Source organism: Pongo abelii, chromosome 2 (assembly GCF_028885655.2).
Source record: "Pongo abelii isolate AG06213 chromosome 2, NHGRI_mPonAbe1-v2.0_pri, whole genome shotgun sequence".
Taxonomy (NCBI): Eukaryota; Metazoa; Chordata; class Mammalia; order Primates; family Hominidae; genus Pongo; species Pongo abelii.
Genome location: NC_085928.1, coordinates 98030784 through 98044043, shown reverse-complemented (window position 1 = coordinate 98044043; position 13260 = coordinate 98030784). Strand labels below are relative to the sequence as shown.

The window sequence follows — 13260 nt, the reverse complement described above, 5'->3', positions numbered from 1 at the left end:
AGGCAGAAAAACCATTGTTCTGTTCAGAGTATCGTTGGAAGAATTAAATGGCACTCCTTGGGATGTGACTGGCACAGGCTGCCCTTAGTGAGTGCCCAGTAAATGTTACGTGTCATCACTGCTTAATTTCTGTGAGTCTCCATGTCCTCCCAGGGTTGACAAAAGTATCTGAGGAAATAGTTACAATGGAATGTGTTTTATAATGGAATGTGTTTATAGGCTTTATATACCAAGCCTCCTCCACATGTAAAATATTAATGTTTCCACTCAAGACAGGTAGGGCCTTGGTACAGCTGAGCCTGTCTCAACTACCCGTTGCTGCAGCTTATGAAACATGCTAACATACTCACAGAGCCTGTGCTTGGGGTCCTTTCTCACTGCTGAGGTTTTATTTGTGGGGCATTGTTTTAACAAACGATGACGATGATAAATTATGTCAGTTACCTAAAAAATATTTTTCAGAGCACCATCACACCTAAGGTAAAGCAGGAGGATGAGGGTGAAGAGGAAGTAATCAGAGCCTCTCCCAGCATAACCTCCGGACATTCTCACTCCTCCCTGGTGCCTCCCCACACCCCCAACCCTGTTACTTTCCTTTTCTCAGCAGGTTTCAAAATGCCTTGTGTCTAACGGCTTCCTGGGGCTCCACCAGTCTCTGTTACCGTAAAAAGCAGTCGATGATACTCATTGAAATGAAAATAGAGTAATTAGCATGTAGCATTCAAACTTAAAAGAATGTATGAGAATTTAAAGATAAGGCAAACGATGCTAAACAGAAAGGAATTTATTTTCCGTGTCATCAGAAATGTGAGGATAAAAATTATGAAAGCCTACTTTTGGATGCACTGTCAGATTACAGAGAGAGCGCTTTTCTGGAAAGATGCTTCATTGACATCCATCCTGCATGGAGTACTCGGAGAAAATGGAACTCAGTGAAAACAAAGGGAATTTGTCTCAAACTAGCATCAGTCAATGAAAATTCCACATAATCTCAAAAGAGATACCATATTCAAAATCAGATGCTTACTCAGGAAAGAGGCACAGAGGAGAAACATTCAGTTCTAGTAGTTAAATACTAGTAGGAGTAAATGAAAAGGCATGCCTTAGAATGCTCATGGCCTTGGGGCATCGTGGTTACAAATTATCAGATGTGTGTGAAAAAAATAAATAAAACTGAGCAATAGTCAGAAATGCCTTGTGTACTTGGGCAGAACGTCACAATCATTTCTTCACCCACATTCTCAACCTTGGCTGCACGGCTTCACCAAGATTTCATCAAACTCAACACATTCGAAGTCTTCCCTCAACCTTAGTTCCTCCTGCTGACAACGCTTGCCTGCCCACTGCTGTACCATATCTGCCTGCGCACAGGTCTATAGCAGTTGTCTCTTCCTCCTCAAAGCTCCCAGCACTCAGTTCTTAAGTTGTCAAGGTCCTGTCTACAGGTGGAGATGACCTTCCCCTTCAACTTCCATGGCCACCACCCAGATTCACACTCTTGGTAACCTGAATAGTCACAGTATCCTTCTAACTTCTCTCCCTGCTCTTGTTCTCTTCTCATCCAATCCACTGTCAACCGACCATCTTCTCTGGTCATGTCATTCTCCAGGCCAAATGCCTTCAAAGGCTCCCCAGAGTCCACAGAGTAAAGCCACTTCCCTGTGTCTGGTCCTCAGAGCCCTCAGTGATCTGAGACCAAACCATCTGCTCAGCTTTATTTCCTTCCCCCACTGAAAGGCAGAGTTTCAGCTGCTCCAAACTCACCGTGCCTCAAACTCTCCACAGTTCCCACCTCTGTGATTTGACTCAGTCATCTCCTCTCCAATCATGCTTCCCCACCAACCCCATGTGCTAAAATTCTTCCTGCCTTGAAGACTGGTTCTACCGTGGATGAAGCCAGTTGTCAGCTCTCCTGCCTTTAAGCTCTACAGCATTTGGATGCCATTCAAGGCCTCTTAGTGTACCACCCCAAGAAGCAGTAGCATGCAATGGGGACAGGTACAGAGTCTAGAGTCACACTGCCCAACTTCCACTTTTGATTGCAGCTTTTGCAGTGTGTGACTGGAGGCAATTACTTACCTCACTCTGCCTCTGTTTCCCTATCTGTGTAATACACATGATGACAACAGTATTTACTTAGCATAGAACAAGACTTGATAATTATGAGCTGTTCCTCTTATTGCTCACCTGAATCTCTGAACAAGACCACAAAATTGCCACTGATACTCCCACAGCATCCTCCATATGGATGCTCAACATATGCCCAATGATGTCCAACACATTTTAGAAAAAAATGAAAGAAGACTGCCAGTTAAAGCTAGCTGTGAAGTTTCTCCTCCACACCAAACATAGAGCAATGATGCAGAAAACATTTTTTAATGGAGCTCATACCAACCATTATGAACTTTTCTGATATTAACAAAATAAATCACAGAGTAATTCTCTAGATATTTTTAACAAATTTTTCACTCATTACCATATTTGTTGAGCAGCTACTGGCAATATCTGAAGTCTGGGAATACTGATGGAATGTACTGATCAGGTAAGAAACTTACTGTATTAAAATAGGGAGCAATTGTTAAGTTCTGTAATATGTATAGGAAACAGACCTTGTAAAAGATCGTGTATATAAAATGTTATGTTTATATGTTTGGGAATAGTTTCTGTAATTAGCTTTGTTGGTAGAAATAGAATGTATTGAATCTGTAGAGTCAGAATTAGAAATGCCTGCATCAGCAAAATCATGGCTTAGGTCAGCAGAACTAGAGACAAGCATGTATTAAGGAAGCCATATGGTTTTGAGAAGGGGGACTGGAATGGCATTTAGAAGTTTGGGCAGAGATTATACAGGACAAGTTTGAGCCATCAGTAAAGGTCTGAAAGCTTAAGAAATTCCAGGTAATACCTTTTGCCTTGGTGGATCTCCCACTATCCTGGGTTCAACCTGGATAAGGAGACCAGGAGACCAAGAATTCATGTTACCTCTTTCTCCTGTCTGCCCACTCCCAGCACAGAGGGAGGCCCAGGTCTCCCGGGAGTTTTGCTTGTCCTGGGTTATTAGCAACTGTGGCCTGTAAAGACTTGGGTGCTCTTCTGGCCCTGCTACCAAAGAAGGGCAAGTTGCCCAAAAGGATTAACACAGGACATCAACAGGATTAGCAGCAGAACATATACCCCTTCCCATCAAGATCTTACAGCGAGATAAGTCCAAAGACCCCTATCTCTCTTCTAAGGACCAGTCAAGAAAATAGTAAGCAGGGTAAGTATAAGAGGATCTTGGTCTATTAATCCATTTCTTTTTCTTTAATGAGAGCAGTAGTGTTTCAGCTACTTGATCACTAAAACTTCTAGATGGAACAATATGTTCTTTGCAGAAAAAGCTAGAGAACAAGGTAAACTCTGAGCACATCAAACAATGTCTTATCAAATCAACCTGCATCCAAATACATCAGACAATGCTAGTGAGTAACGCTGAGTTTCGGCCAACCCTTTGGCTCACATTAGCACATCAGTTGGAGTTCCTGGGCAATGGCTTTGGTCTTCCAAGTAAGTTGAGATCATAACATTTTTGTTGTTGTTTCCTGCCAGACAAAGAAGTGGTTTCACACTCAGCCTTTTCCAGACCACCAAAAGACAATAAGACACTAAAGCAACCCACCCCATATGCAACTCCTGCCAACTCCAAATCTCCTAAAACAATAAGCTGAACAAGGCCAGGAGATGGGGTTTATGTGAGGTCCACCACCTCTGCCTGAGAATGAATCATAAAACCACTAGCACTCCATTCCCCAGCCTCACACTGCCTAGCCCCAACCTACTCAAACTGTGCATAATGAAAATGAAATCAGGAACACACTGAACGTAAAACCTCAAGTACATTTTAAATCTTGTTTTAGATTCATCTATATTAACAGAGGTCGGGCAACTTCTTTATTCAAGCTAGGTTATTCTTACTGGTATAATGACAAAAGTGATCAGACACATTTTTCTACTAAAAAAAAAAAAAAAACACCCTGACAAAGTACATTCTAAAACTCAGTAGAGAATATGGAAATAGCTTGCAATAAACTTTGCCTTATAAAATAACTAATGAAGGAAATAACCCAGTTATTTGGCAATGGGAAACAACCATTTGTATATTATTACATATTTGGTAGGTCATTAATTAGAAGCACTTTTTATTTTCTAGCATAGCATTTTTCAAAAATGTCTTACAAAGAACACCAGTGCAACAAGAGAAAAGCAAGTCACGTAAGTTTGAGAAGCTCTGCCTTCTCTGGTCCCCTTCTTGGAAATGACAAATGCATATTTGCATATTAAAGACTGAGACTGTAACTCTGTGGAATCCCTCACTTCCCCAAGTTCATTTGGCACTGCAACCCTTTTTCTCTCATAACACATATCAACAGCCCACAAAATGGCTGTTCTGCCAAGCACAATTTGGGGAAAATTTCTTCTAGAAATGGGATGTAGGCCAGGCACGGTGGCTCACACCTGTAATCCCAGCACTTTGGAAGGCTGAGGCAGGCGGATCGCTTGAGCTCAGGGGACCAGCCTGGGCAATATGGTGAAACCCCGTCTGAACCAAAAATACAAAAAAAAAAAAAAAAAAAAAACCCAGGCATCGTGGCACATGCCTGTAGTCCCAACTATTCAGGAGGCTGAGGTGGGAGGATCACTTGAACCTGGGAGGTAGAGGTTGCAGTAAGCCGAGACTGCGCCACTGTACTCCAACCTAGGTGACAGAGTGAGACCCCGTCCCCCCCAAAAAAAAAAGAAAAGAAAAAGAAAAGGGACATAGTAAAATGGTTTAAGAGCTTAGACTCCAGAGTCAGGGTGATTCAAATACTAGCTTCACCATTTGTTAGCAGTGTGACATTGGGTTTGTCCCTCAGTTCCCCCAGGTAAGGTGGGCAAAGTAACAGCACCTACCTCCTAGGCCATGGGCCTTTCCATCTGAGTGGAACAGTCTTCTGAGATCCTCACATGGCTGGTCCTTTTGGTTATGCAGGTCTCAGTTCACACTGTCGCCCCCTCCAAGAGGCCTTCCCTGACAACCCAACATAAAATTAGCCCCACCCAGATCACTAGTGCTTCACTCTGTTCTCCATGACACGCCTCTATTTAACCACAAAATTGTCATCTATTTTCCCCCAACAGAATGTAAGCACCATGAAGGTACATTTTGTTAATTATCATTGCTATATCCCAAAACAGATCTTCAATAAGTATTCATCCAACGAAGGAATGAATGGATGGATTAATGAATGAATGAATTGATGGAAGAATGAATAAATGAATGAATGAATGAGATGATTCAGTGTGAATCAATGTAAAGCATTCTTCATGATGCCTGACACATAAGCTGACACATACAGATGCTATTTTGAAAACTTTTGGGGAACCGTGAGTGGTTAATACACACATAATCATAATTCTCCCAATAAGTAACATTCTGACTCCACAGTGTATCCTCTTGCTGTATTAGAGGTAAACATTTCACAACATTCATTCAGAGGTGTGCTAGTAAACCAGCTTTCAGGAATGGGCAAGGGAACGGGGAAGGTAGGCCCTAAGAGTAGCATCTTCCAATTTCCATGGTGTAAATACACCAAATATGACCAATTTCAGGCTATGTGTGGTTTAACACCAGGATCATGAGATTCCTGAGAATTTAACAAATGGCTCTCACAGGGCAGTACAACCCTTCTCATGGGAATGATCCTTTCAGGCTTTCAAGTCTTGTTTGTTGAGTTCAAGTTTAACATGAATCTTTTATATACAGATGTATTTTTCCAAATTCTCCCCCTCTTGATGAGCTAAAATAAGGGCTACCTACTCACTTTGGTCTGATGCTCAGGGAAACTAGTTGAATGTATTGGTCTGCACTTTCTGTTCCCCCTTCTGTGTGCTTTCAAACTGATGTTTAAGGATCTAAACATGATCTGTAACCACACCAGACCATTGTGAGAACCAGTCAATCTCAGAAAACCCAAGATGAATTGTGTTTAGATTCATTTAAATGGAGGCAGCCACATAAGGCACCATCTAGTAAGTGCTATCAATGAGCAGAATCTAATTGCAGAAGAAGAATGACTCCACCCTGAGCACAAGATCCCAACAAGGAGTGAGAAATGGTGCTGCAGATGGAGATTTCTCTGGCATCACAGCCTTGCTGCCCCTTGGCATCAAAATAAGACAGTAGCTTTTTCCAACTATAGTGATCCTCTATCAACTGCAGTTTTGAGATAACACAAGAAAAATTCCAAAATCCACAGTTAGTCTACATGCAAGTAACAACATGCCAGTAATTGTTGCTCCTCTTCTGTAAACTACATGAGCGGTCTATGAAGTAAGACATGGAGAAAATTACTTTCTGCTCTACTGTATTTGTTATCTATCGCTGTATAACAAATTACCTTAAAATTGAGCAGCTTAAAACAGTACACATTTATTATCTCACAGTTTCTGTGTGTCAGGAATCAAGGCACAACTTAAGTGGTTCCTCTGCTTCACAGTCTCTCACAGCCTGCAATCAAGATGTCAGCCCAGGACCTGTCATCTTATCTGAAGGCTCGACTGAGAAAGGATCCACTTCCAAGCTCACTAAATGGCTGTTACCAGGTTTCCATTCTTTGTGGCTGTTGAAATGAGTGTCTCTGTTCCTTACTGGGTGTTGGCTGGAGGCCACCCGCAGTTCCTTACCACATGGGCCTCTCCGCATGGCAGCTTGCTTCATCAAATCATGCAAGCTATGAAGGCAATAGAGTCTGCTAGTAAGATGGAAGTAACAGTCTTATGTAACCTAATCCTGGAAATAACACTGACATTCTGTTACTTTTGCCATATTCTATCATTTAGGAGCAAGTTATGAGGATCAACCAATACTCGAAGAAAGAGGATTATATAATGGTGTGAATTCCAAGCAGTAGGGATTATTGGAGGCCATCTTGGAAGTCTTCTCACCACATTCACCCTCTTGGAAGATGGATGGGAAGACCAGGCCCAACCAAAACATCTCTTTAAGCTTTTCAATATGAAACCAAGCCATGTGGTTTCCCAAGCATGTTGGTAAAGTATCATTAAAACAAAACAAGGAAGAATAAGAGTAGAGGACATTAAATTTGCAGACACAAAAGTCTTTTCCTATGTTCTAGGCAAATATAACCTACATCAGAGCAAATTCCTGGGAGCATCTGCACTTTTGCAAATCCCAATATGGAAGCCACGTCTTCTGATCAACCAAACAAGTGACTCACAAGAAGCACCACCATCTGAACAGGTATACTGCCAAGAAATCTAGTTTGGGCTAGAAGCAAATATCTTCTAGAATTTTTATTTATTGCTGTAGAATAGTTTGAAAACATACTTAATGCCATTTTATTGCTTGTTATTTTCTGTGAGATCCATGTCTCCCTACAGCAGTTTTGCCTGCCTGATACTTTTAAGGTCCATATCCACCACAGTGGCAAGGAACTGCTATAAAAATTTCAAACCTTGGCAGTCATCCACATTTTTTCTAAGCTCTACCCAACCACATATTCTCAGATATACGAGCATCCCAACACTGAATGGTAGTAAAAGGCCAGAGAGACTACCTCTGAAGGACTTCAAATGATTTAATCTACTAAGGGCAAAACACATACTCAGAAAACTTATAATACTCCGTCCTAGATGAATGTAAATGAAGACAAAAATTATCTTTACCCTAAACACTCAAAATTGGTCTGTGTATTTTACCATTCTTTCCCATATGCTTTACTTTCTGCAAATCTCATCCCCAATTCAGTAATAAAAATATTTAGGGTCACTGTGTTGCTAATCATATTTATTTTTTCCTTTAGAGAGGTGATATTTGATAAACAACTAAACTGAATAGTACCATACCTAAAAGACTCTGAAACCACAGCCACCTGTGAGAAAGCAATTGTTTATAAACCACCTTAGAGTTGATATGTCCTGCATATGCCTGGATCGCGGATATGTGTTGAATAATAATGGAATGCATGTGCAGTGAGCAAAGACTAATACAAAATTCCAGTTTAATGGTCTTAAGCCGGCAGGAAGGTCATAAAGCAGATAACAAAGGGAATTTTGTTAAGGATGTAGATCTCTTCCAACCTGTGAAAATAACTTGATAACACATTTTCACGTATAAATTAAGGCTTTGGGGAAATACAGTGAATGCTCTTACCTCTCTAAGATGTATGTTTTCCTTCTCTTTCTGGTCTAAAATCACTTCCAAGTGGCTGACCTGAGACTCAGCCTCTGCCATCCGCCGCGTTCGCTCATTGTCATCCTCCAGGCTTTTGGATGGCAAGCCTTTACTTTGCAACATCTCAAGAAGTTTTTTAATTGACTCATCTCGGGCATTGAGGGTTTGTTTCTGCGTTTCAATTCTCAGCTCCATTTCCTCTAATGTCTTCCTCAAAAGGAACAGCTCCTTAGCCTGCCTGTCATGCTCGGCTTGGAGCCGCCTGAAGTTCTCCTCGGTCAGCTCGATGGTGAAGTGCTCCGCTCCTCGGTTGCCACTCTCTTGCTGGAGGAGGTGGTTGAGGTCTCTCTGGGTTCGCAGCTCATCTTGAAGGGCCTGGATTGTCAACTGTAGGTGCTGCAGTGAGAAAGATGGAGCAGGAGAGGAGAAAGAAGGAAAAAAAGTCAATGAAAATGTCAAGTGCCGCTTGCTGCCACCACACTATGAAGATGGAATGTTAATCATGAGGTCCAGAGGGCCAGCCATGAATTCCTCCACGGTGACTTCAGAAGCATGGGACAGCACATGGAGAGGGGGAGATTAATTCAATGATGCTTTCTGAATGTCTTGGGAGAAGAGAAATGCACACATACACAGAAACAATAGATTAGTGTCAATCACAAGGGAAATTATACATCTACAGAGTTTTAATTTAGGAAATGGAAAAGGCTAGAGGGAAACTTTCACAAACACACCTTCTTTATGCCCAGAACGCTCCAGACTCAGTATTCCTTGTTTCCTAAGGTATTCTTTATTGTACCATCCATTATTTCCCACGATCAATATGTGTCGATTTAAAAATGAAAATAATAGCATCCACTACAAGTAGACACAAACAAAGACTTTATTTTTTACAAATAAAGCTGTGAACAGGTTTAGTAAACAGGATTACTGCATCTGCAAGCAAAAGGGAATAAATGCAGGCACAGACAAACACACTCAAACACACAAGGAGGTGAGGCTATACAGAGCAGAACAAACAAGCTGCAAAGAGTGGACAAACCTTGGTTCTTCTGGCATCCAGTAACTGAACAGCATGGGAAATGAAAAAAAAATGAAGCAAAAAATCAACACAAAGAAAAGTCCAGTGCAAGCAAAGGATATTTAACAGAAAGAACTTAATCAACATAAAGTACCTTCACAGAAGAAGGAAAAAAAAAGAAAAAAAAATCTAATTACAGCAAAGACCCATAAGCTACACGGAGTTTATAGCATTGACGTTTGATAGACACAGAAAAAAAAAAAGAAAGACCAAACCTGAGGTTTATCCCACCTTTTGTTTTCCTAAATCTCACTGACCCAGAAACTGAAAGTCTTGAAAGTATTACTAGAGAGGGAAGCAACTGTTATTTTGGGTCACCATTTTAAGCCAAGTCAGAGTGAAAGCACCAGAGAAACAAAATAGTTATCAGATGTGAGAAAAGGCACCCGTGCTTGAAGACAGGTAGTGAATTTGGCAACACCTTTCCCCATAGGACAAACCCCCAGGCTGGTCAGAGAAGGCAGCCACAAGCCTGAAGGCATTTCTATCCCTATGGACAAGCCAAGATGCTTCCAAGACAGCAGCTATTCATTCGCCAAACACATGATCCTGCTTGTGGAATGAACACAATGCTAAGCACAGGAATCAAGAGGGACATAAGACACAGCTTCTGCCCACAGGGAACTCACAATATTGTAAGGCATGGGGTAATACTATATCTAAGTTATATGAATATTGGAGCAGTCAACTTTTTGAAATCTTTCTGAATTCCTATAGCTGACACTCAGAGGTATTAAGATCTTTCTGAGTGTGGCCTACACCCAGAAACTAGCACTGGGTGATGCACCATCTTGATTATATTGTTTCTGGGTATACAATTCATTTTCCCATTTACGAATGTCCATTGAGAAATTATTAGAGCATTCTCATCTGTATACCACAGTGCCTCACAGGGTATTGAATGCAGAGAAAGAAACTGATATGTATTTAATGATGGAGGTTATTCATTTTTAATACAGTGCTCCCCTATAAAGTGTAACATACAAAGTTGTGCAACCATCAACACAATAAATTTTTTAACATTACCTCAGAGATACCTCATGCCCTTTAGCAGTCATTCCCCATCTCCCTCACTTTCCCCAGGCCCTGGTAACCACTGATTTACTTTCTGTCTTTATGCCTGTTATGGACCTTTCATATCAATGGTATCATGCAATAAGTGGTTTCTTTCACTTAGCATGTTTCCAAGGTTTATCCATGTGGTAGTGTGTATCTGTACTTCGTTCCTTTTTATGGCTGAATAATATTCCATTGAATGAATATGCCACATTTTATGTATCCATTCATCAGTTGACTCAGACACAAATATTCATAGCAGCAACATTCATATTAGTCAAAAAGTGTTAACAACCCATTTGTCAATCAACTGGTGAATGGATGAAATCTAGTATATCAATTTAATGGAATATTATTCAGCCATAAAAAGGAATGAAGTGCTGACATACAGGATAACATGGATAAATCTGAAAACATTATGCCATGTGAAAGAAACCAGTCACAAAAGACCACATATTGTATGATTCCACTAATAGAATGACCAGAATAAACATATCCATAGATGGAAAATAAATTAGTGATTGCTGGGGGGTGTGGAGGAAATGGGGGGACTCTAAAGGGTATGGGGCATCTTCTAGGGTGATGAAAATGTTCTCAAGTTAGATAGGGGTGTCCTTTGCACCACTTTGTGAACATACTAAAACCAATGAATTTCACACTGTAAATGAGTGAATTGTATGGTACCTAAATTATATATCAACAAAGTTGCCACAAAAATCATGAGGTGGGACCATAAAGTAATCTAACCTTCCTCTACCAGCCCGCTGTCCTTAAACCACATTAGAACAGAGTCCACAGGAGTATCTGCAGCCTTCAGCCCAGAGATACGGCTGCAGCCAAGACTCTTGAAAAAGTGCTTTAGCAAATGTCTTTGAGGCATTTTATATGTATGTGTATATATATATATATATATACACATATATAGCTAAATAGGTAGATAGTTTTTTTTTGTTTATTTGTTTTTGAGACAGAGTCTCACTCTGTCGCCCAGGCTGGAGTGCAGTGGTACGATCTCGGCTCACTGCAAGCTCCACCTTCCAGGTTCACGCCTTTCTGCTGCCTCAGCCTCCCAAGTAGCTGGGACTACAGGCACCCACCACCACGCCCGGCTAATTTTTTTGTATTTTTAATAGACACGGGGTTTCACTGTGTTATCCAGGATGGTCTTGATCTCCTGAACTCGTGATCTGCCCGCCTTGGCCTCCCAAAGTGCTGGGATTACAGGTGTGAACCACCACACCCGGCTGATAGATTTTTTTTTTTTTGAGACAGAGTCTCACTCTGTCCCCAGGCTGAAGTGCAGTGGCAGGATCTCGGCTCACTGTAACCTCCACCTTCTGGGTTCAAGTGATCCTCCCTCCCCAGCCTCCCAAGTAGCTGGGACTATAGGTGTACGCCACCACACTCGGCTAATTTTTGTATTTTTTGTAGAGATGAGGTATCACCATGTTGCCCAGGCTGGTCTCAAACTCCTGAGCTCAAGTGATCCACCTGCCTCAGCCTCCCAAAGGGCTGGGACAACACTTGTGAGCCACTGTGTCCGGCCGTCATTTAAATATTCTTGATCATGGCAAATCTTTGTCCTTTGAAGGTGGCTTGGATTTCTGAGATAATCCAATTTTATCTGGAGTCAAACATCATGAATTGGGATGATCACAAAGGAAATGATCTCTTATGAGCATGATCAAAAATAAGACTGGTTTTCTTAAGATTCATAAACCAGCCAGAAGGAAATTCCGAAGAAAAACTGCCAAATGCTTTGAACAGAAACAGCAACATTGGAAAGACCACTCTGTGAGGGAGCTGCCCCTTTGAATGGACACATTCCTTATTGCCCTGATCCTTTGTCCCCACATCTACGCAGTGGGGATAATCATAATGCCTACCACAGGGTTCCTGTGGGCAATAATGAAGATAAGGTGGCAAGTGCCAGGTTTGACAGCAATGGGAGGGAGGAAGGATGGTAGAAATGAAGGAAGGTAAGAAAGAAGAAAAGCAGGAAAGAAGAAAGGGAGGAGAGGAGAATGGAGGGAAAATTGGTCCATTTATCCATTCAATATACAGTTACTGAGTATCTCCCTCATACTCATGAAATACAAAAAAAAAAAAAAAGAAAAACAAAAAAAAAATAGCCCATGTTCAAAGTCCATGTGGACAAGTAAACCAATAAAAGCAACACTATGTCATGAGGGTTACAATAGAAGTCATAACCAGGGGGCTAGAAATGCAGAGAGGAAGGAACCCAGGCTAGGGGCATGTAGGAAAACATTCCAAACCAAGTGGCCACCAATAAACTGTGTCTTATTTGAAGGGGAAATGAGAGTCATCCCTGTGAAGAATGATGGAAAGAGAAGAGAAACTGTAAAAGCAAAGAGGTAAAGACAGACCAGATCTATTAAGAAACAGTGAAAGCAAAAATCTGTATATCATTTGTAACACCACATGCCATGCATGGTCCTAAGGTGTCTTAATCCTTAGAACCACCCTAAAAGGTAGCAACTGTTATGATCTCCACTTAATGCATAAGAAAATGGGGACACAAAGTACTTAAGTAACCTGCTCCCAGTCACCCACCTACGTAAGTGGTACAGCCACAGGTGTTCACTCAGACACTTTGACCCCAATGCCCCTGTTCAAACCACGACATCGTTGGCCTCTGAATTGGCACAAATGCTTCAAGATGGCAGGAGAAAAGGATGGGGAGGGGAGAAGTAGTAAAAGCAGACAGGTAGGCATTTATAACAGAAATAGAAATTCTCAAAAATAAGAATTAGCTATCTTGGCTGGGTGTGGTGGCTCACACCTTTAATCCCAGCACTTCGGGAGATCAAGATGGGAGATCACTTGAGGCCAGGAGCTCAAGACTAGCCTGGGCAACATAGAGAGATCCCATATCTATTTAAAAAGA

At 41.4% G+C, this 13260-nt stretch overlaps 1 protein-coding gene across 18 annotated transcripts in view; it reads right to left on the bottom strand.

The window, feature by feature from the left end:
- ERC2 (ELKS/RAB6-interacting/CAST family member 2) overlaps positions 1-13260 on the bottom strand; it is a 969867-nt gene that overhangs the window by 790684 nt on the left and 165923 nt on the right. For 12 of the 18 annotated variants that reach the window (XR_008523745.2, XR_008523744.2, XM_054552033.2 and 9 more), the window contains exons 3-4: positions 9258-9281; positions 8195-8611 (exon numbers count right to left, since the gene is read on the bottom strand). Coding sequence is in view for 16 of the 18 variants with exons in the window: in XM_054552033.2 (XP_054408008.1) it covers positions 8195-8611; positions 9258-9281 (441 nt within the window). In the remaining 2 variants the exon portion in view is untranslated. The remainder of the gene's footprint in view (positions 1-8194; positions 8612-9257; positions 9282-13260) is intronic. The other 6 variants (XM_054552035.2, XM_054552038.2, XM_054552046.2 and 3 more) reach the window with 1 other exon arrangement.